The 27,222-nt window shown below is 34.3% G+C and overlaps 1 protein-coding gene across 2 annotated transcripts in view; it reads right to left on the reverse strand.

Moving 5' to 3' along the window:
• Nucleotides 1-27,222, reverse strand: part of CSMD3 (CUB and Sushi multiple domains 3) — an 879,736-nt gene that overhangs the window by 60,662 nt on the left and 791,852 nt on the right. For both annotated transcript variants that reach the window (XM_081111575.1, XM_081111574.1), the window contains 11 exons: nt 25,994-26,074; nt 25,198-25,311; nt 21,944-22,132; nt 21,445-21,591; nt 18,814-19,002; nt 16,846-17,031; nt 15,408-15,602; nt 11,908-12,081; nt 6,044-6,217; nt 4,172-4,345; nt 2,004-2,189 (listed from right to left, as the gene is read on the reverse strand). In XM_081111575.1, the coding sequence (XP_080967701.1) occupies nt 2,004-2,189; nt 4,172-4,345; nt 6,044-6,217; nt 11,908-12,081; nt 15,408-15,602; nt 16,846-17,031; nt 18,814-19,002; nt 21,445-21,591; nt 21,944-22,132; nt 25,198-25,311; nt 25,994-26,074 (1,809 nt within the window). The remainder of the gene's footprint in view (nt 1-2,003; nt 2,190-4,171; nt 4,346-6,043; nt 6,218-11,907; nt 12,082-15,407; nt 15,603-16,845; nt 17,032-18,813; nt 19,003-21,444; nt 21,592-21,943; nt 22,133-25,197; nt 25,312-25,993; nt 26,075-27,222) is intronic.

Genomic DNA, 27,222 nt, shown 5'->3' on the forward strand with positions numbered 1-27,222 from the left:
GTGCATGGGTTTGAAGTACATATGTGCCTAAATAAGGATGTGCAAATTAGTGAGAACAGTATATGTGGGTTGGCTAATTAAGGACATAGGATGCTAATAAGATTTAAAATGAGCCTATACAGCACTGAAAAAGGAAGATTTTGAGGCTGAATTTTCTTTATAATGTAGAAGTAGTTTGGGAACTTACTGTATTTCCCTTTATTTATTTTTTATTTTTTAAAAAAATATATTTTATTGATTTTTTACAAAGAGGAAGGGAGAGGGATAGAGAGTTAGAAACATCAATGAGAGAGAAAGATTGATCAGCTGCTTCCTGCACACCCCCTACTGGGGATGTGCCTGCAACCAGGGTATATGCCCTTGACCAGAATCGAACCTGGGACCCTTCAGTCCTTAGGCTGATGCTCTATCCACTGAGCCAAACCGGTTAGGGCTGTATCTCCCTTTAAAACAAACTTGAAAAAATACTGAATACAATAATACTCTAGAATATTAAATAGCACACAATAGACACAAACTTAATAAATCCCACACTATCAGGGAGTGCTATAAAACAAAGAAAGGCAAAAAAGTATATGAGAGCTATGGAAATTTGAAGTTCATGTTTCCATGTCCTACAAAATATTTTAACTTGAATGTTATAGCTACCACACAAGGCCAAGTAACTAAATTAGTGAAGCTATTAGACCAGTGAGTGCACAATAAGAAAGTCAAATGCACTTTAAGAAAAGGAATAACAATTGACTTAATTATTTGCATAGAATCTGAAATTTAATAGACATTGAATAAACTTCTATTTATTCATTAGAGCATGAATGGTGCTACAATTTTTTTTTAAAAAAATCCCACCCCATGAAGTAAGGGCCTCTAAATAAAACATGACCATAAAATATTTTATAATTTAAAAATTAAGCATAATCAAAAATTATTTGCACAATGACTTTTTTATTTTTTTATAGAATTTTTTCCTTTTTCTTTATTGTGCACAATGAATTTTTAAAAAACATATTTATATTGATTTCAGAGAGGAAGGGAGAGAGATAGAAACATCAATGATGACAGAGAATCATTGATCGGCTGCCCCCTGCATGCCCCACCCTGTGGATTGATCCTGAAACCCCAGCATGTACCCTGACCAGGAATCGAACTGTGATCTCTGTCTGGTTCATGGGCCAAAGCTCAACCACTGAGCCATGCTGGCTGCGCCACAATGACTTCTTGACACAATACTCATTCAATCTATAAAGTTATCTTTCCTATCATGTCCAAGATTCACCAATTCTTTGAGAAACTTAGCTATACTTACTGAATTCCTAGAATTTATGTTCACTTCCCTATGTCCTTACATAATTTTTATTTATCTCTGTTAAATTATTTTCACATTATTACATCACTATGGATATATGCATATCTAGTATAATTTCTTATTTGTATTTTATAACTCCAACAAAACATTTAACAAAATATACTCACTAAATATTCAATGACTTGAAAGATTTTATATATTAATATTTACTGCATCCATATGTGTATGAATCTAAATATGATAAATATTTATGGTCAGTATGTTTTAAGTAACACTTTTGTTTAAATCCTTAAGTATTCTGAAGCCCTAGTGGTTGTTTATATTAAGACTACTATTACCTTAAATGAAATCTGAAATAGTAGTACCAAAGACAATAAAAACGTAGTTGTCCTTTTTGGATGAAATGAAAGGTGTGTGCTTTCCGTATTCTATCTGCTCTATCAAAATTCAAAGTCAAAGAATGACAGAGAGGTATTCAGCACATTAATATTAATAAGAATGACATCTGGGAATTGAATTGGAAGAATGTAGGAAAGTGTATATTCAAAACAATGAAATAATAAAATCAAAAGCAAATTAAAATAATAATTAAAAACAAAATCCTTCTGATATATAGCTCTAGATATTTTCTAAGAAAATAAATATCCATGCTGCTTACATGGCATTTTTGAAGGAAGAATTCACATTATCTACTTACTGATACATTCTGGTAAAGGTTTGTCCCACTGTCCATTTGGTTGACATATCAAAACTGAAGATCCAAATAAAAAATATCCAGGATTGCAGTCATAGAATACAACAGTACCATAGGTGAAGTTTCCATGTTCTATTTTACTTTCTCTTTTGGAATTGGGTGGAATTCCAGGATCAGAACAGTTCACCACTAACCAAATGAGCAAATTTAAAAGGTATTTTGAAGTAACATGTATACATCTAACATAGATTACTATAAGAAATTTAGTTGTAAAGGTACATTTAATAAAGGAAATTAAATATTTCAGAAATAAAATTAATATATTGACTATCTAAGATAATGAAGTAAAATCTGGGCAATTTTTAAAATAAAGAAGAAAACTTTTTTGCAAATATTTTTAACAATAGCAACTCCATAAGCATTATGCTGAGTACAAATTTTAAAAATGATACCTTTTAAACTAGTTAAACCATAAAATAATGTAAAGATTATGATGATTTGGTTGAATTTTATGAGACAACTAGAGGCCCGGTGCACAAAAATTTGTGCACTTGGGGGGGGGGGTGCCTCAACCCAGCCTGTTCCCGCTCACAGTCTGGGACCCCTCGGGGGATGACCACCTGCTGGCTTAGGCCTGCTCCCCAGGCAACTGGGCCTAAGCTGGCAATCAGACATCCCTCTGGCAGCCCGGGAGCCCTCAGAGGATGTCCACTTGCCAGCAAGGAGAAGACCTAAGCTGCAATTGGACATCCTTAGTGCTGCTGAGGAGGCAGGAGAGGCTCCCACCACCACCGCTGTACTGGCAGCCATCAGCCTGGCTTGTGGCTGAGCAGAGCTCCCCCATATGGGAGCTCACTGACCACCAGAGGGCAGCTCCTGCATTGTGCGTCTGCCCCCTGGTGGTCAGTGTGTGTCATAGTGACCAGTCATTCCCAGTCTTTCCACTGTTAGGGTCAGTTTACATATTACCCTTTTACTATATAAGATAGAGGCCTGGTGCACGGGTGGGGCTGGCTGGTATGCCCTGAAGGTTGTCCCGGATCAGGGTGGGGGTCCCGCTTGGGTGCCTGGCAAGTCTGGGTGAGGGGCTGATGGCTGTTTTCAGGCTGGCCACACCCCCTTTAGGGTGGGGTTCCCCACTGGGGTGCCTGGCCAGTCTGGGTGAGGAGCTGAGGGCTGTTTTCAGGCTGGCCAGCGACTGAAGCTCCCAGCCTCTCCTTTTTTTCTTTTATTCTTGGATTTATTTACCTTCTATAATTGAAAATTTGTTGCCGTCACTGGAGCTGAGAGCTGGCTCTTGCTCGCTCCAGCTCTGAGGCCACGGCCTGCAGACAGCAGGTATCTGGGGTTTGTTTAGCTTCTATAATTGAAACTTTGTTGCCATCACTGGAGCTAAGAGCCGACTCCAGCTCCGTGGCCACGGTCGGCGGCTGAAAGCCGGTATCTGGGGTTTGTTTAGCTTCTATAATTGAAACTTTGTTGCTTTCAGAGCTCAGAGCCAGGCCATGGCAGGTGGGGAACCTTGGCTTCCTCCATCACTGGAGCAAGCAAGCCTCCTGCTCGCTTCAGCTGCGTGGCTGCCGGCCACCATCTTTGTTGGTGGTTAATTTGCATATTTCCCTGATTAGCCAATGGGAAGCATAGCATAGGTATGGTCAATTACCCTTTTTGTCTTTTATTAGATAGGATATGAAGTATATCATATTTTTTTAGAAAATGAAAAAACACCAAAAAATTATCTTTAATCAGTTTCTATGCAGAGAACAATAAATAAACCCACTCCCAATTCAGCAATCATGGTAATCCAGGCCTCAAACATATTTTTCCAAAATATGAAAACAGAAGGCCATACGTAAGTTCCATTAATTATGGAGTAAATTGGAGGTAAAAGAATCTTAAAGACTTTTTGTATATAGTCACAAAATAGATAAAAGATATTAAAGTTAAGCAGCTGAAATTAAACCTACCAGTTTTAACTTAAAAAAGAAATATTTTAAAAAGTAAGGAAGATGGAAAACATTGATAATGAGATCATATTAACATTAAATCTTTTTGTTTGAGTAGCTGAAAACGGTCCACTGTTCTTCCCCAGCTATTTCAAATGTTATCATCTACGTTTACACAGACACATTATTACCATGCCCTAAGCTGGACCAGAGTTAGACTCTTACCTTTGCACACTGGTGGCGGATGACTCCACTGTCTGTTGGCCTGACACTGTGCCTTTGTTGGCCCTTGCATGAGATACCCAATATTGCAAGAGAATGTTACCACATCATTAAAGTTAAATCCATTTCCACTTGTTCTTCCATAAATCGGACTACCAGGGTGACCACAGCTGACAGCTAAGAGCAATAAGTTGGGGCAGGGGAATCACAAAACAATATTTGGTTATCAGTAATCACGACAACTACACTTACCCATTTCAAACACTGTAGAAAGAAGAGACTTTTATGTGAAAACATATCTAAAGTACTTTTACTAATGTAAAGGAACAATTTAGAATGGTAAAACAATCTACTCTAAAAGGAATATTACATTAATAAGTAGATGATCATTTGCCATTGTGGTGCACAATGTTTAGAGTTTCATGGTACCTTTTTATTCTCTTTATTTTGGGGCGGGCAGGAGGAGGGGAGAGAAGACTGAAATTTAAAAATCTGGGCACGATTGATGTCATTAGTAGCAGAAGGGAATGAAACTGAACCACTTTTCCTTTTCCAGTCAAGAATTGGAAGATAGCTGAAGGCAGTTTTTGTATTTAACTTTGAAATTATTTATTTTAATATTTATACCATCAATTTTTACAAACAATAGATGGATAAGCAAAGGTATGTTTGAAGAATAATTGAATGTGACTATAAAATGTGAACCATAAAAATGATGCTGTATTAGAATTCTTACTGGTTTATTCTCTTCACAATTGATATTGGACAATATAGCACAATTTTATTTGTAAATAATGGTATCAATTAATGAATTATTTAAATCCTTTTAGTGTTACAGTTCCATTCCTGATTTTATGCAGGGCTGGCTTTTCCCAAACACTTCGTATTTCTATGAACTATTGCACAGCATCATCTCACTCTATAATCAGAGCAACTCAAGTAATAGTCCTTCATAATTGGGCGCAATGAAAAACCAGAGTCACTTTTAGTATCTTTGAAATGACCCAAGAGCAGTTATTCTTCAGCTGTATTGTTAATGTCAACCTACTCATTTGGAAATTTAACTGCATCTTATTCTTGTTAAAATTAATAATAAAGAAATCTGTTTTACCTCAAGGGCCAATTTTCATTTATAGCTTAATTATTCAAAAAGAAAAATAGTGGTATTAGTTGGCTATGCTTGAATATAAATGGAAAAAATCTAGGAAAGGCACAAACATAATTTTGCTGTCTCTGAGTCATCATCAGACATTAAGTATCTGTGTGTATGAGGAGGGGAGTGTGTACACCTTAGAAAAGTAGTTTTAATTTTTAAATATATGCTGTATTATCTTACTAAATCTCAACACACAAAAGTATTTTTTCATGAAACTAGATTTTCTGTTGATTGGATAAAAATTGTCAATGATGAAATTTAAACATATGGATGTGATTAGTTATAGACTATGTATTTTCTGTGAATACACACTAAAAGTCACATGCATTATTTATCTGAAGCTGCCAAAATCTCAATTGCATGATCCTATCATGTTACAATTACAACATATTTGCACTGTTTGTTCTAATTTTTTAACATCAGTTTTAATAAAAATGTCAGTAATTGGGAAAGGAAATAATTAGGAGAAAAAAATAAGAAACCCATTGATAATGACTTTCAGGTCCAAAAAAGGACAGAATATTATGTGAAACTATTATGTACTGTTGTGGATTCAGTGGTGTAAGGAAACATAATAGAATTTACATATACTACACGAATATGTGCGTGTGTGTGTGTGTGTGTGTGTGTGTATACTTATAAAACTTAACTAAGAAAAAAAATTACTGGTTATTGCATGAGAACAGAGGTCTCTAATTACTTCTGCCATGCTTACTTACGCACACAGGATGGGAGTTGACCAGACCAATTGTGATCCTGCTGACATATTCTCACTGAAGAACCAATCAATCGAAAACCAGGATTACATTGATAAACAACTGTGTCTCTGTATCCATAATTTTCTCCAATGACTTGACCATTCACAATGAGTTCTGGAATTCCACAGTGACCCGCTGAAATGGTCAGAAAGTGATATTTTTAATACTGTGATCTATATTTTATTTGTGTATGTATATACATATGTAACATTACTAAACTTTTAAAGTTTACTTAGAAGCATGACATATATATATATATATATATATATATATTATATATATAATATATATAATGCAACTATGATGATATGACATAAGATACTCGATAAAATGTCATGTATTAGGGAATTTAAAAAACACTTCTAGTAACACTTGGGTCTATAAGAAATTAGAATTAAATCTAAAAATTAAAATGTAACATCAAAATTTGAGAAATATAGATAAAGCAGTGCTCAGTGGGGAAATTTATATGATGAAGTGCTTTTATTAGAAAGTTAAGATATATAATCAATGATCTAAGATTCTACCATAATAAGAGAAAAAGAAGAGCAAAATAAAAAAGAGAAGAAAGTAAAACTAAAGTAGGTAGATGGAAGATTACATTAAAGACAGTTAAAGAAATAAAAAAAGACAGAAAAACTATAGAGAATGTCATCTAAACTAAAACTTATTTTTTTTAAAAAAACAGCAACAAATTGGTAAAACCCCTGGCTAATCTCATCAGCACAAAATTAGAGATAACAAAATTACCAAAAACAGGAATGAAGGAAGTGATATCACTACAAGCTTACCAAAAATAAAATTATAAGAAAATATAAAGAAGAGCTTGATGCCAGTGCATTTAACAGTTCAGAAGAAGACAAATTCTTTGAAAATGATATCATACCAAAGTGAAACAAAAAGAAAATAAAAAATTTGACTAGTTCTTTATCTATTAAAAATATTTATATTCTTAAAACCCTTTCCACACACAAAAACACACACACTCTGGCTCCGACATTTTCACTTGTAAATTCGATCAAATAGAAAAGAAAGAATCACTTCCTAACTTGTTTTATGAGGTAATCCTAGTTGCAATAGTAATCCTGGGGGAAAAAACATGAAAAGAGCAATGTCTTTTATGACCATCAGTCTAGAAACATAAATAATTATACAGAATATCTGGCGTTTATCCAAAAATGAAAAGCTGGTTTAAGATGCAAAATCAACCACTGTAACATACCATATTAAAGGAGAATTCCTTTGGGGATTATGTACTCCCAACTTTTCAGGAGCTTCCTTTGGCTCCACCAATCTGGCCAAAAGCCCAGGTTAGACTGACAGATAAACACCTTCCCTAGTCATTTCAACTTCACTATGCTTGTGCCCATCTTCCTCTTCCCCCATGATTGGCAGGGAATGGATTGGTGGTTACCTGGGGAGTGTGAAATTGCAGCTTCCTGGTGAAGCTACCCAAGTGACCATACTTACAATGTCTGGCCTCCCCTTTGCTCCTTTCCTATTATTAATAATTAATACTAGCTAGCTAGTAACAGAACTGGTAAAAGAAGACATTTCTCTTGCTTTCCTCCTGCTTCCTTGAACTAGCCCTTGATCCAGCCATAGTCATGTGGCCCTAGATGTGGATGGCCCAGGGCCATGCAGACCCCACACACAATGAACTGCAGCAGGGAACACAAGCTAACCGAGCCAGATGCTGGACTGAAATGTGCTTCAGTATGGAATGGAGGCTACAGGCAGCGGCTTTGATCTTGGCCCTGCTGAAGTTCAAAGCCATGGTGGGACAAGGGAGATGGGCCTTGGAAACCCATGGGTTTAATTCCACAGAAATAAAACTTTCTACGACACCTCATCCTCCCATAGGGGCCTCAGGAAATTTTTACTGACAATAATCCAAGAAGCCCACTTCCACCAGTGAGAGGTGGGCACATGGAGGTAATAACAGTTCTATTTGACATTGTTTGATTGGCCTTATCCATTGCAACACATGAATATACAAAAAGAAACAAGAACATAAATTTGGAGAACAAAAGGAAAACTATTCTATGCTTAGATAATATATATGTAGAAAATCCTATTTTAAGAAAATCCTAAAACTAATAAGAAAGTTTAGCAAGGTTGCAGGATGCTAGATCAGTATTTTAAATAATTATGTTTTTATATACTAGCAGCAAACAACTGGAAGTGTAATCAAAAATGAACAATTTCACTTATAATACTATAAACACACTGAACATTATGAGGAATAAATTTAGCAACAGACATTCATTAACTCTATGCTAAAAATACAAAATACTGCTAATGCAAAAAAAGTTAAAAAAATTTAATAAAGAAATAAGTATACTAAACATACTATGTTCATAATTGGAAACTTCAATTATTGTTGGATGCTAATTCTCCACAAATGATCTATAGATTTAGTGCAATCCTGATCAAAACCTACCAGGCATTTTTAAAAATAAAAATCAATAAATTAATTTCTAAAGCTTTATGAAACTGTGGAGTTTCATACCTACAGTATCCAAAGTTGCCTTGAAAATTAAGAACAAATTTGTAGGACTGACATACAAAATTTCAAAAAAAATATATTTTATAAATAATGCCAAATATTCTTCTGGGGAGGAAAACACACACACACACACACACACACACACACACACACAAACAAACAAACACCTCAACATCAACATCTTAAACATCTTAAAAATAGGTCGTAGGTATAAAAGTAAGACCAAAACTAAAATTTCTAGAGGAAAACATGAAAGAAAACTGTAGTGACTTATGGTTGAGCAAAGGTTTTCTAAACAAGATATAGAAAGCAATAACCAAAAAGATAAGATAAACTTTATCTAAATTTAAAACTTCCACACATCAAAAGATACCATTATGAAATGAATACACAAGTCACAGACTGGGAGGAAATATTTAGAAAATACATAATGATGAAGACCTTGCAACCAGAATATACAGAGAACTCTTACAGTTCATAATAAAAGGCAATTCAATATAAAAGATACTTCACCACTTCACAAAGGAAAATTTACAAATGGCCAATAAGCCCAAGAAACTGTACTACATCAGTAGTCATCAATATAATGCAAATTAAAATATTATAAAATAGCTTTGTGCACCCAACAGAATGAATAAAATTTAAAAAAAAACTGACTGTACCACATGATGGAAAAATTGTGAGACCACCAGAACTCTACCAGGAATTTTACAGCTGAATATCCAAAAAAATAAATGCATATATCCACAATAAGAGTTTTATACAAATATTCATAGCAGCTTTAATCAGTTTTGCATGAATATTTATAGGAACTTTATTAATAATAGTCCCAAACTGACCAGAGCCCAGGTGTCCATCAACAGAGGAATGGTTAAGTATGGCAGATTCATACAATGGGATTCTACTAAGTGATAAGAGAAAAATTACTGATACACATATCAGCATAGATGAAAGAGAATGAAAGAAGCCTTACACAAAAGGGTATATATTTTAGGAATCCATTCAAATGAATTTCTAGAGCAGGAAGAACTAACATATATGAAAAAAAAATCAGAATAGTTATTGTCACAGGGTTGGGGAGAAGAGCTGCTGACTGGCTGTGAAGGGCCATGGGAACCTTTCTGAGGTAAGGGTAATGCTCTGTAACTACACTGTGATTTGAGTTACACAGGAGTACATTCTTGTCAAAACTCATCTAAAGTGTATTTATGATATGTGCATGTCATTGTACATACTATTTATCACAGTAAATAAAGGAAAGAAAATGTTAAGGAAATATTGTACTCTGGCTAATGATATGCATGCTGAAATGTTTGCAATGAAGTGTACCAATTTCTGTAACTTACTTCAAAATGCATCAAAAAATAAAATGAATTGATGGATTGATAGAGGCTTGAAAGGATAATGGATAGGTAATAAGCAAATACAACAAAATGCTACTTGTAGAATCTGGACTAGATGTGGACATATGAGTGCTCAAAGTTAAGTCTTTCAAATGAAAAATGCATAATAAAATGTTGGGGGGCTGGAAATAAATGCATTCTATTTAGATAAATAATTAATTATAAGCATATTCTAGTGGCATTCCAAGCCAAAAGTGTCTGGGGCTTTAAGGACAAGTTGTTTTCAAACGTAAGAGAATGACTGGACTACATGAATCTGTAAGGTCACTGTAAGCATAAGAAGCTAGGATTTGCTTGTTTGGCAGCTGCGCTTTCCTCCTACCAACATCCTTTTAAATGTATATCTGATGTCAACGCTATGTTCCAGCCATATAAGGCCCACAAAATCATTTGGTCTGGCCCTGCCAATGCATCAGTGGTGAATTAATTAAATGTTTGACCAAATATAGCGGGCTAATTTTTAAACTGATAATTTTGTAGGCCCACAAAAGATGTTATAAAAATCTAAATGGCTCTCCGCAGAAAAAAGGTTCCCCACCCCTACTCTATAGGCATAGTCAATAAGTAATATACAATAATAGCTCATAAGGGCATAGATCAGCCGTGGGCAAACTACGGCCTGCGGGCCGGATCCGGCCCGTTTGAAATGAATAAAACTAAAAAAAAAAAAAAAAGACCGTACCCTTTTATATAATGATGTTTACTTTGAATTTATATTAGTTCACACAAACACTCCATCCATGCTTTTGTTCCGGCCCTCCAGTCCAGTTTAAGAACCCATTGTGGCCCTCGAGTCAAAAAGTTTGCCCACCTCTGGCATAGAGGCATAAAATATTACATTTTAAATTTAGTTTTCATATAGATTCTCAAAGGTATAAGTAAACTAAATAATCCTTACTTGAAATCAGCATATGCAAAATCAGTTTAGGAATTGTTAGGAAACATTTTTATTTGATTAACCCTATATTAATACATAAAGATATAATGTACTTACTTTTCTATACAGTATTCATATTGCACATTAAATGTATGTACTCTTATAAAGGAACTGTTGTTGCTGTGTTTTAACAAATATGTCTGGGGGGAGGAATTTTACAAAACCTCGAACCAAATATTTGCAATTTCAAGTTGTCATCATATTACCATGAATATTTTCAAGCTTATTAGCAAAACAGTGTGCATTTATTTATTTAGTTAGCTATTCATTTATTTTGTTAATCCTCACGGAGGATATTTTTCCATTGATTCTTAGAGAAAGTGCAAGGGAAGGGGAGAGACAGAGAGAGAAACACTGATGTAGATCAGTTGCCTCCTTGCCTCCCGCACACGGCCAAATGGGGGATCTAACCCACAACCTAGATAGGTGCCCTGACTGGGAATCCAATCCCCCACCTTTTGGTGATATAGTCAATTCAAAGAACCTAATGGGGGGAAAATCCTATTTGTCCTAAAATCAGATTTGAAAAAATAGATATTTTATTAAAGTTTTAGTAGAAAGTAATATTACACATGTTGAAATTGTAAAATTAAAAGGGAGAAAGATATTTAAATGTGGAAATTATTTTTCTTCTTTAGTCATTATCTTAAGCAAATAGGTGAAACTATGGTTTAGAATGAATTAATTGCTACAACGATTACTGCAGCTGAGTAGGCAGACATATGACTTTCAGAAATTAGTTTTCTCCTTTTTATTTCCACCATGCCTGGAATAAAATGTGTCCCTCCTTAATGACATGAGTCTCATTTGCCATACTAGTTGATTAACTTCCCGAGTTATCTGTTTAATAGCTTTTCTACCATGGGACATTTTTAAAGTTAACATTTTCTAGTTTTTTAGACTCCTTACTGAGTGAATGAAAGTTTCCTCTTTTCCCGAGGGGAGGGAAAAAAAAAGTTTGTTTAAAATGTTGTACCTAGGCATCTGGTCTCAGATCCACTCCAAAGGCCCGATGAGAGGCATTCCCGCACAGCAGAGCCCACGAGAATGAATCCCGCATCACAGGTAAAGATGGCTGTGGAGCCATATGAGGTTTGAGTTCCAATCTTATTTCCATTTGGAGGAGTAGGTAGTTCTCCACAGGAAATAACTACAAAACAATAAAAATTGAAAACTCTTAAATACATAGTTAATAAATACTTGTAACTAAACCATGCTTGTAGCATTTTGAATTTCCTATGATTTCACATATTTACAATGAATCTGACATCTGTAAACCATGTTTGAATGAATGTGAAAATGTAGAGAAAATAGATGTCATCGTTAAAAGTTGATCCCCTTTAACGTCCCATAAAAATCTTCTAAGTTACAGTGACATGTGATGAAGCTGTTTTATTTGCACCTTTTACTTAGCAAACCTGGTTTTGGAGGAGTGGAAAAATCATCAGGTCTTTCTCTGACTTACCCAGTGAAATTGGGCAATCCCTTTGACTTACCTGAGCCAAAGTTTCCTCATCATCTAAACAATGCTAACACGGTAATTATAATTACCTTTGTTGAGGGCCCTGTAGTTTATAAAGAATGTTTTGTATGTGAAGCATTTGGTTCTCACAAGAATCATTAGATATAATTATATTTCACATTGTGTTTGTAGGTTTTAAAAATTAAAAATGAGAGATTAACTCACTTGCTAGGTCATTTAGAAACCAGCTCTTATGACTCTGTCATATTTAAAGATTACAAATGAAGTCTCTTTCTAGAAAAGAACAATGGATTATGTTTATTGAGTCCTTATTTTGTACCAGAAAATATTACGAATCTTTTCATTTATGTAATTCTCAGAACTCTGAGATAGATTCAGTCATGGTCTGAATTGTGTACATTAGGATATGATATGAACACACAGAAATTAAGTAATAAGGTCACACAGCCTGTAAATAGCTAAATCAAAATGTAAGTCCAGCAGTCTAACTCCAAATCCAACACTTTACCATCAGCACATATATTTTATTCTGCCTCCAGCTCTGGCTTTCAGCTCCAGGCTTTAGATAGCCATGAGATAAAAAAATAGAAAATTTGCAAACTTTAAATATTTGCATATAAAACTTAAAATGTATTGATAGTTTTGAACTAATCCCCAAATAATCCTTGAAGGTAGCTATATTATTTATTAACATTAATAATATTAATGTATATTGTTTTAATTTAAATAATGAGTAAATAATGGACCAGAACATTTACTATTTTTTCTATTTTCTCAATGAGTTTCACTTGTTAGAGTGCTTGTGGCTCCCCATTCGTAGCTGTGGGCAGGAGTCTGATCACATTGATCAATTAAACCCTTCTACATAATGGAGGACTGAGCACAAAGGACCCAAACATCTACTGACAGATTAATATTCCTGCTGAAGATCATTTTTCCTACTCTTTGAAATATCTCTATGTTATGTGCCTTTTAATGAAATTCTGTTTTTAAAAATGAGGGTGGAGGCAGGGAAAGATCCTGGGAGAAAACCCTAAGGCAGTGATGGCGAACCTATGACACGCGAACTCATTTTTTTGGTTGATTTTTCTTTGTTAAATGGCATTTTAATATATACAATAAATATAAAAAATATAAGTCTGTGTTTTACTATGGTTGCAAATATCAATTTCTATATGTGACACGGCATTAGAGTTAAGTTAGGGTTTTTCAAAATGCTGACACGCCGAGCTCAAAAGGTTCGCCATCACTGCCCTATGGAATAGGGTAAGAATTTACAAATACAGATGCCATGTTTTTAGAATATCAATTAAAATTTAGATATCTATCTTGTGGATTTTAATCCATCAATATGACTGTCTTATAAAAGTACAACCCCAAAGTCCTATGTTTACATAGAGATTAAAAATAAATTCTAAAATAGAATATAAGTAGAAGAAAACTATGTAAGTGTGTACTTATTACACACAGATAGTTGTCGGCTATGTGAAACTTCTTACTCATCATTAGACTTCCGATTCCTTTATCAGTTTACTTATAAAATATGTGTCTATACCATAGATGGCATAGAGTTGTGTTGGACACAAAATAAAAGGATTAATTTTCAGCCTAGCATATTTCCTGGCACTAAGTAAACAATAAATGCCCTGAAGGAAACTACTTCAGAGGGAGTTTGAGATATTTCATCTCAATATTCTATGTATAGTTATTTGCACTAAATAAGACATTTATAAGAATGCATAGAAAGACAATATGTTTAATTTGATTCAATAAATCTTTATTGAGCTCTTGCTGTGAATCAAGTTCTAGCTGACATTTTTCAAGACATCATACCATTAAATTTTTATAATAACTATGAGATATGCATTCTCATCCTATATAATAAAGATGTAATATGAAAATTGACTGTCATGCCCTCGCACAAGATGGCTGTGCCCATGTTGTCACAAGATGGCCACCACAAGATGGCTGGCAAGGGAGGGCAATTGGGGGCGAACAGGCCAGCAGGGGAGGGCAGTTAGGAGTGACCAGGTCTGCAAGGGAGGGCAGTTGGGGAGGACCAGCCTTCAGGGGAGGACAGTTAGGGATGACCAGGCCAGCAGGGGAGTGACTAGGGGTTGATCAGGCTGGCAGGCAGGTGAGCGGTTGGGAGCCAGCAGTCCTAGATTGTGAGAGGGATGGCCTACACCGGCTGTCGGACATCCCCCGAGGGGTCCCAGATTGAGAGGGTGAAGGTTGGGCTGAGGGATACCCCTCTCCCCTGGTGCCTGCACCCTCTCCAATCCAGGATCCCTCTCACAATTTGGGACTGCTGGCTCCTAACCGCTCACCTGCCGGCCTGCCTGACCACCTCTAACTTCCCTCCCCTGCCGGCCTGATCACCCCTAACTACTCTCCCCTGCTTGCCTGATCGCCCCTAACTGCCTCTGCCTCAGTCCCTGGCACCATGGCTTTGTCTGGAAGGACGTCTGGAAGATGTCCAGTCTAATTAGCATATTACCCTTTTTTTAGTATAGATAGTGAACAGAAGATGGGGTTATAGTCAGACTGCTTGGGTTGAGTCCCATTTCTCCACCATTTATAGGTTCTGTGAGTAGTGCAAAATGATAAAATCTGGGGCATAGGTTCCTTTCTGAGAAAATGGATATAATATCAACTAATTTATAGTATGGGAACTAAGGAATAAAATAATACATGTAAGGGGCTAAAAGTAGTGTCTGGCAAATTGTTCGCATGCAATAAGTATTTTCTAGTTGTTGTAGTAAGTGGTAGACCAAGAATTCATACACAGATTTCTGAATCCAAAGCCAATGCTTTTTTCATAAGCACTTACTAAAAAAAAATTAGAAAAATTTTAAATGCAATGAGAATAACTGACCTCTTAAAAATTATATTATGTCATTGCTCTAGTGTGTTTGGAAAAAGAAGCGATCAAGAAACTATCAATCACTAAAGACAGCTTATGAAATAAGTTGAGCAGAGTGCATACTTACTTTGGCAATATGGTCTTTCATTTCTCCAACTCCAGGTACCATTAGGAAGGCATTCAATAGAAGCAGGACCTAGTCCGTGATAACCAGGGTCACAGCTGAAAACTACCTTGGTTTTGTATTCATAGTGGGAGCCATTCACAATTCGCCATCTTCCATGTTCCAAGGTAAAGGAATTGATGCTTGGACATGTGACAACTATATAAAAACCATGAACATAAATGTGAATAAGTCAATCATGTTTACTCAACCTCTTAACCATACCTCATGTCTATTCCATCATTTACATCATCACTGCCTTACTTCATTCACTATTGTGCCATACAATGTCCTTTAGCATTTGCTTTCTATTTCTTTTTCATGTAATCTTTTCCACTCCACAGTTCTGTGGTAGAGTTTGAAGTTGAATATGTCCTGTTATTTCACACTTCAAAGTCTTTGTACAGCTTTATAGCAGTATAATTGACAGAATGTGGAATAAGGGAATCCTTATACAAGCTGGTGAGAATTTAACCTGGTACAGCCATTATGGACTACATACATGCAGCTAGTAAAGTGGTTCCTAAAAAAAATTAAAAGTAAAACTCCATATGATTCAGCAATCTCCCTTCTGGGTATATATCCAAAGGAAATTAATCAAGATCTTGAAGAGATATCTGTACTCTCATGTTCATTGCAGCATTAGTCATGATAGGCAAGATATGGAAACAACCTATTCTCTTATTTCTTCAGAAGTTTTGAAGGGACTATATTTTGAGAAAAAAATTTTTTACGAGTATGTTTTTTTATGCAAGATTTGTGAAATAAACTTTGGCTAATTCAAAACTTGCTCAACATACTAGTAAGTAGAAGCACTGTTAGACATACTAAGATTGAAAATAATTAAACACCCTCATTTTAAATGAAATCACAGCTAATTTTAGTACTAAATAAAAAAAAAACCAAACTATAGAGACAAATTAAAGAGCTTATTTAACCCAAACATTCTCTAATCCTTTTGCTACCAAATATTTTACCAGAAGTATATTATATTACCATTATATAATAGTCATTTACTTTCTAATGTAGTAATGGCGGCAATGGAAAATATTCTAAATATAAGTAACCTAAAGAATACTAACAAAAGACAAAAATTATGGATCATATCAGAAGATTTATTTATCCTTCTAAAAGTCAGGGCTGAAAGTATTGAAATATAATTTATTAATGACAGCCTAAAACATTTTTTTCCTGTACATTAAAACACATGTTGATTGATGAATGACTTTTTGCAAAATAAATGAAACTTTGTTATGTAAGATAGCCAAATTACCTTTTCCTCCTAGATATCATACTTCAACATTTCATGGGTTAGTTCTAAAATTTAAACAATACATATAATTTCAAATCATGTCAGATGCCAATAGAAACACAACTGATGAAATTTCAGTGCCACACATACCAACGCAGCGAGGGGTCTTGTTATGATTGCTCCAAGTTCCGTCTGATTGACACACAGCAGTGGTAAGTTCCTTGGACGACAATCTATATCCATCATGGCAAAAATAGGTAACTCGGGTTCCTACCAAGTAGTCTGTTGTGAGTATTCCTCCATTTGTTGGAGCTTTAGGAATCCCACAGGAAATTGCTAGAATAAATACATAGATACAAAAATCATAGAAACATAAAAATAATTTATTAGATGTTAATTAAAATTTATTTTAATGTTTATTCAAATTCTGTATGTTATTATATACTAGAGGCCTGGTGCATGAGATTCATGCATTCAGGGGAGGGGGTGGTGTCCCTCAGCCCAGCCTGTGCCCTCTCACAGTCCGGGAGCCCTTGGCGGATGGCCCAAGCCATCAGTCAGACATCCTTTGTACTGCCACAGAGACAGGAGAGGCCCCCGCCATCGCCTCTGTGCTCACCAGCTGTGAGCCCCACTCAGGGCTTCTAGTTGAGTGGCACTCGCCCTGTGGGAGCGCACTGACCACCGGGGGGCAGCTCTTGCATTGAGCATCTGCCCCCTGGTGGTCAGTGCATGTCATAGCGACTGGTCGTGTTGCCCTTTGGTCAGTTTGCATAGTAGCCTTTTATTATATAGGATATTTTAAATTCCTATGATTCTAAAATTATGAGATCAAAGATTTTTCACCAAACCAGTTCCTAGAAATTATTTAATACTAAGAATTGGTAAATGTTCCTGCTAGTCATTGGTCAATGGAAAGCAGAGATTTTCACATTTATTAATATATATTCTACATGAAGTCAGCACCTTCAGTGTTTGCAATCCAGTAAGATATGACAATTCCCAGAATTCTAATAAGTGGTTAATGTTTCCTGCATCAATAAAACAAAGAAATAATAATTCTTTCATTTCTCATTTATTTAGACATGCCTATGAGATTTACCTTTTCATGAATTAGAAATCACAGTTTACTAAGTTTGTAAAGCCATTTTGGATGTCAGGTAATATGTATTCTCTGCTCATTTTAACTTGCTGTTGTTTAATTTTAAATTTTAATTAATCTACTTTAATTTTTATTTATTTTATAAAAATCACCTCCGTTAAGTAGATTATAAATCAGAACCATTATTTATTAACTCTTAGTTAATGTGAGGGTTCATAGTTGTGATATACACCTCCACCTTCTGGGTAGACTAAATCAAATGTAAAATTAAATTTCATATTGACAAAATAATGTGATATGTCAAATAATCAAAAATATTCAAATTCCAATGATGTAAGATCTTCTTGATGCTGATTTTATCTTTATGACTATACTTAGCTATAAGGGACTCAACAACTTTTTAAAACCAGACCTAGTACAAAGCTATAAAAATGTGCCATTTGTTTATTAAGTAGCTTGTCCTTCTGTTTGCTATAGCAGTGTGCAATGTTCAAACCATGCCTCACTTTTTAACAAAATTGAAATGAAAATAAAATAGAGATCTCTGTTGAGTTAGCTAAAGAGTGAAGAAGAAATAATGGGGTGGGTAGCTATATCTTCCCCTTTTAAATGTGTTGCTCTGAGCGTGCACTTTTGCATACTCAGAGTGAAAGTCGTCAGTGACCTTGGCCTCTCTATCCTCTCTATTCTTTCTGCAGACTCCACAGCAACAGTCTCCGGCTCAGGGTCAATCGTTTTCTGACAACAAAGTAATGGAAGTGGTAGATGTATGAGCAAAGTATGTATAACAGTGAAGAGAGTAAAGGCATAAAGCACACTACAACAAATGAATTTAAAGCAACGTGTCACGTTCTCAAATTTATCATTCTATGTTTTTAAGCCTTATTTTCGTGAGAAGCATCAATAAAATGCTGCTGAATACCTATATATTTGGAAATTACAGTGCTCCAAATTAAAAGTAAGAAGGGTTAATCTTTTATTAATGTGTTTATCTTGGCTTGAATAAAATACTTTACCTTGACAAGCAGGGACAGGCGCATCCCATGCGTGATACCCATAGGAAGACTTCCTGCACACGGCACTGCCTTTCCCAACGAGTCGGAATCCTCGGTCACAGGCCCAGCGGACCACACTGTTGAGTTGCCCACCTGTCTGACTGATGATGTACCCATGAGGTGGGGATTCCGGTGTACTACAGTAGAAAGCTTTTCCAAAGAAAGAAGTATCACTGTATAATTAATTAACCAGCACTTCTTTACAGCCCAGAGTTATACAAATCTATACGTGAATGCCAGACTTAAAAATAGGCCATCATGTGAATTTTGTTTCATATGGTTATATTATTTCCTACCCTCTTTTTTTTTTAAATGCTTTTACTGATTTTAGAGAGAGATGAAGGGAGAGGGTTAAAGAGATAGAAACATCAATGAGAGAGAATCACTGATTGGCTGCTTCCTGCATGACTCTTACGGGATCAAGCCTGCAACCCAGGCATGTGCCCTGACTGGGAATTGAACCAGTGACCTCCTGGTTCATGGGTCAACCCTGAATCACTGAGTCATACCAGCCAGGTTATTTCCTATCGTCTTGACAATCTACTGACATAACTTTTATGAGACATAATTATCTCTGGACTCTTCTTTTAATTTTTATTGTCACCAAAGATGCCTTCTAAATTAAAATGTCATATTTTCTTAACAACCTAGAGGTTCAAACGCCCTATAAATATTTCAGTGAATTTGGAAGCTATATTTCCTGTCATTTGAAGAGCCTAAATGTCACAGCCTTGGTAGGCATATTTTAGATCATGTTGTTTACATGTCACTTTGAAGTTATCTCCAGACACCTATATCATGTTAGATCATGCATTTGATGTCTAAAAAAGATCCCCTACATTCCATAATCCTTTCTCCCAGTTTATTAAAGAGTTTCCATGATGTCAAAAGTGCTTATTTATGGAGATTTTTTTTAAAAGCCAATAAAATAAAGTTTTTTCATCTCCAGAAGTCTGAAATGTCACAAGATAATGTCAAATGGCTTTTTCACATATATGTACTTTGAGAATATTCAGACTGGCAGAATCCATTTACCCTTTGAAACTTCAATGTATTCATCTGAGAAAAATTAGACTTGATGGATAAATGGTAGGAAGTAGATTGGACTTAGAATATTTATGTCATAACCTGTTACTTTTAAAGGAAAAATACATAGTTATTCAACATGTCAAACTATTTTGGGGGTTAAAAGTGGTGCTCTCACTGTATTTATATCCAAATTTGTTTTAAATTATAGAACATAATCTAATGCTTATAATTGTTTGATTTGAATGGTTTCTCTTTAAGTTATTCTGGTCTTTAAAAATATAAATTAATGTGCTAAATTTTAAATGCCATCTTTGGGCACAACATTAATACAAAAATTTATATTGTTCATATGATCTAAACATAGATTCAAATATGAAAAATCTTAAGGACTAATGCTTATATTATGACTGAATAATATATTTTTATAACATTTCTCCTTTGCAAGCCTAAAAACATTTTTAAAAATCTATCATGGGATAAAACCTATACATATTAGTAATATGATGTTAGTGATAAGATACTTCTAATATGCAAAAGACAAACTGTTAATAAATTACAATTAAACTATCATCAGGTGGTTTAAAAATCAAAGTGGATAGACAAAATTGTTTTATTATACATTATGTACTTATGCAAATGTATCTTAATGAGTAAAATTTGAGAGTATATTTTTAGAACTGAAATTAAAAACTTATTTAAGTCTATGAATAGAACTGTTGTGTCACAATTGTTTATAAAATATTTATGAAAGTTTAACTAATTAATAATGACCCATGACTTGGGAAAACATATCTTAACACTGTACAGAGAGAGATGACTGACTAATTCTGAATATTAGTTTATGGAGCATATACTCATGGCATCTGACATGAATAGGATGGCAAAAAAATGGAATACAACCTTCACATAGTGGAGAACTATTTATAAACTTACTCGATAAGAAAAAATTATTGATTCAGTATCAGTAGACCTTATCAACAGAAAGGCATTTAGAAAAGACTATTTCATGTTGATAGTATTTTCAGCTCATACCTTTCTAAATTCCACTGAATGAAAAGTAGTAATGACTAGAAAATATATTTTTAAAAAGTTTTAAAAAATATGTTCATCATTCTCTTTCAATATTTAATACATTTACAAAGTATCACAAATCAATAAATAATAATGAAAAAGATTTTTATCTTTTGTTTAAACTTGTCATTGAAAGAAGTTCTTAAATAGATTAGATATACACAATTGAGCAATACTATTGTGTGAGAGTTCAAAAGAAAGAAATCTATTGGGAAAAAGCATTAAAATGTCAGAGTTTCATTTATAATTAAATTATATAAGACATAAATATTCTGAGTGCTTTAATCTTTTCAAAAATCATATAACCAAGTAGTAATGAGGAAACTGAGAGAGGGGGGTGGTATAGAAATTGCTCAAGAATCATCAATGATGGAGCTGTGATTTAAGTTCATGTCTAATTCATCAGTGTTGGTGTCTGTGCTCTTTAATCACAACCATACTGAGGATGGAGGTGAGATCTGTACTGGAGTTATGTGTGTATGTATCACATACCTATATATCTGATCCGGAAGCCTTTTTTGTTATTGCCATGATCTGCTGACCATTGAAGAAATACCTCATGACCGTTGCTTGTTATATTAAAAGCAGATGAATAATCGCCACTGAGGGAAATAAGCAGGGGACTTTGAATATTTGGTCCTTTGGAAAGAAAATAAAACAGTTTAGATACAACTGAAAAATTATGTTCCAGTTAATCTTCAGTATTTTACATCTTTAGAATAGTATTAAATATGATGAAATTGCTCCACACACAATATAAAATGTTTATTTTAAACATTTTAATTTCATAGCTAAAGAAACTACAATTTGTAAAACAATAACCAAGTTAAGTACAATTTTCATATGGTATATAAGCAAATTTGATGAGACGGTAAAAATATATATAATATACAATCATATAAGCAGTTTTTTATACCAAAGGTCTGAATGTATAATAAATACAGTATTTGGGCTGAATTTATGAATATCCAATAAATATAACCACGGTTACCATCATACACCTGAAGAACATCAAATTCCTTTTCTGTCTGGAAGAATTCTACAAACATGCTGATATTATATCCCTTTTCTACGGAAATGCTCCAGGCACACATCTGAAGATTTGGGTAACTGTCAGGATACCCAGGGCTCAATATGACTCCCGTGGAATCTAGCCGCAATTCATTGGCGGGACAGAGCACTGTCAAAGGAAGATATCATTAAATAAAGTCAGTGTGTGGGCCTCTGTGAAAACTACACTTTAAATACTGGATACGCTGCTCATGTTCAATACTAGAAAGGAGACAATACCTTGAATTATGTGTCAGAAGAAACAACTTGTATTAAGCTTGCAGTTCAAAAAATGGAAGAAGGACCTAAAAATTTACGGTATTGATTTCCATGTTTTTTATTACATAGAAGATGCCTTACTTTTCTGGAAAATAAATAAGTAATGAAAAGATGAGGCATCTGTTTTCTTCTGTTTCTTTGCATTCTTTCCTTGCCTTTCCTCATCTTCTTATGCCCTCTCCCCTCTGCCTTTCTGGTCTATGTCTTTGCCCTTTCCCTTTCCCTTTCCTTCCTTTCTTAGTGTATTCTCTCCTCAAACCTTAACACAATCAGATATTTTGAACTCAGCACATTCTTTCATGTTTCTGTTTCAAATGGCATTCTCTTGTCTGCCGCATTTGAAGTGTTAGTGCATTTCAAGGCCCAGATGAAAAGTCTCCTCTTTGAAACAGTCCCTGAACCGCTCCATCAACCCAAGCAGAACTGCAGATTTCCTTCTCGGGGCCTCTGTAATATATGCTTCTGTTACTGCATTAGCAATTTCATGGCTATTATTTACTTATTTTGGGGGCTGTCTTTCTAGGCTATGATTATTGAAAAGTAAGTGTCATGTCCTATGTAAGGTTTTGGCCCCAATGTTCTGAGCTGAGTATATATTCCATATTACTTTCAAAACACTGATATGATCCACCATAATTCATTGAAAATCTACAAAATAGTCCATTCTCATACAATTTCAACGTATAGCAAGAAGCCTGATAATCATGAAGATTAAAAGTAAATACATACTTTTGATTGCGACTCTATGTTAGATACTGTTAAGCACCTCTTGTGTAGTATCTCACTTATTTGTCAAAACAGCTTTAAGAAGTGTGTACAATTTTTCTCCATATTATTCATATGAGGAAATTGAGACTCAGAAAGTTTAAAGTCCACAAAGTCTCACAGACTCAACTGAATGGAACCCATATTTTTAACCACCAAATGAAATCCTCCATTATATTTTATTTATATCAAACTGTTTTAAATGTATCACATTTAGAATCGCTTTCCATATTTTAGCTATGAGATTGAAACTTAAAGTGGATCCAGGGAAGAATAAAAAATAATAATGCATCCCCATTTAGAAAAAGTGGAAAAAATAAAATAATTTAAAATAGACTAAAAACAATGTAGATTAGTTTTAAAATATTCCAAACAACTGACTTTTTAGCAAGCTTGTAAGGACAAACTAAAATATATAGTCAGCTACTTAGCTTTTGTATCTGGTCCATTAATTAACATAATAACTCAGAATGAACTCATTCTGAGGTAGGATTAATTAACTGTTAGCAAGTATCTAATGTTATTATGAGATGAAAATGTATTGTCTTGTTTTGTATTCTCCACAGCAGCTAGATTAAAAAGAGGTGCAATTGGTAATCTATAGGAAATTCATATTTTAAAAAATAAGATGTTGGAAGTCTAAAATATGAGGGATTGTGAAATATCTAGGTTATCCAAATTGTTTTATTTTATTTATTAAAGATTATTGAATTTGGATCCAAATATAAAAAAAGAAGTGTTCTCCTCCAAGAGTCCACAATGCAGTGTGTATATTAGGGTCAAGAAAAACGTCCTGGTATATAATTGCTTGTTTACACCTCCCTGTGTCTGCCCAAGCAATTCTCCCGTTCATAATCCCCCAAAAGGCTGAGAATCTGTCTTCTCCATTCACATGTCTAAACATCTGAATCTGAATCCTAAATAATTTATTGTAAATACCCCAAAATTAACTCTACATAAAAAAGGAAGTTGAATAAATGCTATCCAAATAAATGACATCTAACTATCAGGAATATACATGATAGACTTCAAAATACTCTACCAACGTTAAGATGTTCTAAAACCACTGGCTAAGAGCAATGGAATTGGTCACAGTGGCACTGGCTTATACCTCCAAACAAGTTTTTCTTTTTGCTACTATAAAAACCCCTTATGAAAATCCTTCCATCTTCTTGTAAGAACTCCAATGACATAGAAAATCAAATGTTAATTCCTACTTATAGCAAATTTGATATAATCAACATAACTTTTGTTTTAGGCTTATAACAGTAAATATTGTGCCCAGGAAACAGGTTTCCATTCCTCAGAATGAACCTCAATGAAGAAAATAATCCAAGAAAATCTGAAAAGGATAATTCAATTCAATTATAATTTTATTTGAATTAACCACACAGTTATAATTAGTTGCTATGTGTTAGATACTTTTCTGGATCTAATGAATTATATATGATTCCTGAGCACCCACACTCTAGCACATCATTCAAGGTCCATCAAGGTCTTGCCTTGTAGCAGAGGGAATTCTTTGTAGTCCACACCCTACTGTTTTTCACTTCTGTGCCTTTACATAGACATCTGTCATTTGGGCCATCGCTATTGTAACAGAGTAAGTCTCACTTGTAATTTGGACCCCATGACTCAGGCCAATGTCCCCTTCAAGCTTTCACTGCCCCATAAATAGTTATACATTATATGATTCCATAGCCCCCTGCCATATCCCTATGCTATGTTGCCTCCATAGACGGGACCATCTATAACTTGTGTTTTTATTTTTTGTTTTTTTCCTCAGATCCTCATACTTTAAAGATGCTCAGTCAAGTTTAATTAATGTAGTGGTTAGATTAGAAACTACTTTCAAGTTAAGGCAATCAACACTGGAGCTTTATTTAAAGTGATTTATCGTATTTTCCACCTCTTGGGAAAAAAATTAAGTAAGTTGAACTGACTTTGGAATAAACTAGAAAAAAATAAAACTTGGGAGAAGAAAAAATGTTTAAAATTAAATATGAGAAATAATGGAATTTTAAAAATACCATAGCGTTGTATAGCTTTTAACATTACTGCCTGTTAAATATTAAATAGTTAAAATTACCCCTGGTATTGAGTTAAACATAAAATAGATATTTAGAAATCAACAATCGTAATAATTGGTACCTTGACAAACTGGAGGTGCTCCATCCATCTGGAGTCGTTCTCCTAATCTGCATGTGAGAATTGCATTGCCCACCAGAGAAAATCCTGGAAGACACTGATACCTAATAATATCACCTGTTAATAAATGAACAGGCAGAGGTGGCTTCCAATGAGTAACATGGTGAAAATTAACAGATGTTTCTAAAGCAATACAAACATCTGTTAAAACTTTTAACCAGTATAAAAATCCTATTAACAGTAAGTAGGGCTGATATTCAAAATATTGAACTACTAGTACTTCATAGGCACTGACCAATCAGAACTGAAGTCAAGAGTAAACTAGCAGTGAGACTGTACTGGTCATGCCAGTTGTATATAAGCAGTAGAAGTAAAGAAATAATCTGGTCAGTACAGGTAAGGTATTCATTAAAACTGTATCATGCAAGTAAAATTATCTATAATTATTGCTTTAATATTAAGATTCAACTTACATTGCTCATTGATATTTTCTTACATTTCTCAACCAAAATAAATATGATAATAATAAAAGTTTACTATGGCAACATTATACAGCTATATTATTCAAATTCCCACAGTTTTCTAATTGTACATCCTGGAAATATAGAATTCCTTCTTCTTGCTTAATAATTCTTTTCCTCTTTCCACTGCTGTCCATTCTTAAGAATGCTAAGCAATCCCCATCATAGAGGAAAGAGCTTCTAAGACAGGCTGTTTCTATTCTTTATTTTTGTTTCTTTTGAAGCAAATCCCTCTGTTAACAGTGTACTTTCTTTGAAAGTAATATAAAAGACTTTACCTATTTCAAATTCATCATCTTCTGTCAAAATTTCAGCATTGGGTACGGGTGGTGGAGGTTGGCACACTCTCAGTTGGTAGGCTTTGAAAAGAGAGAATGTGTTTATTCCTTCTCTGAGCAGCTATATATATATACTCACATATGCAAGAAAATTATGCAATGATTACATATAAGGACAACAAATGGTAGAATTTATAAAGTTTCAATTATTTATTTTAAAAAATTCTATAACATTGAGGAAAAATAAATCATTATTTAGATTCCAAAATATTATCCCATAGTAAGAATGCTTACATTTAAAATCCTTAATTCTACCCTTGTTCTATTACTTTCTGTTATGTGCTTCATAACACCTGCTATTTTTTTCTTGGAGTAATCACCATTTGTAATTATATATTCATGCCTGTTTATGTGCTCAATGCAATCTTCTCCAAGGCTCATCAGAGAACCCCCAGCAACAACGGAAGTACCTGGCATACAATCATAACTACAAACAACTACTCCATGCTTCCTCTATTCCAGGAAATATTATGAGCACTTTACATATAGTAATTATATTAGTCCTTATAAATTACTTATTTTATTGATCAGTTTATATAACTATTTTTATAATTATCCCTATTTTATAAAAAAGAAAACTGATAAAGTGGAGTTTAGAATTTGGTCTATATCACACAGCTATGATGAGGTAGAGCTGGAATTTGAACCTAGATAGTCTGGTCCCAGAGCCCTCTCTACCCAAGCTATATTATATTAGCATGTTTACAAAATATCCATATTTTAAATTTCATCTTTCTAATTATTGATATCTCTTAAACAGGTCATCCCACCAGATTAGATAGATTCCTTTTTGGTATAATTTAAAAACCACTCCCCCAAATATCTCTATGAATCTAAGTATGATGACTACTAGCCCAATATGATATCTACATCATAATCATTCACTTGATTAACTCCTTTTTTCATTAGGAGTATTTTTAAAAATGTACTCTTTTTCATTCAAGAACGTATTTCAAACTATTATAACATTTGAATAAAATGTGTTTTATATGTTTAATTGTATTACTTAAACTTAGGAGTTATGTATGTACCTCAGTGCTCAGATAAGAGAGAATAAGGCTTAAAAGACACAGTGAATCGTCTGTGATCAAACAACTAGTACAGAGCTAGTATGTCTCCTAACTTCAAAGTCCATACCTTCAGTGCTTTCTCTATCATAAGAGTATTTA

The sequence above is a fragment of the Myotis nattereri genome (genome assembly GCF_964212035.1).
Source record: "Myotis nattereri genome assembly, chromosome: 17".
Classification (NCBI taxonomy): Eukaryota; Metazoa; Chordata; class Mammalia; order Chiroptera; family Vespertilionidae; genus Myotis; species Myotis nattereri.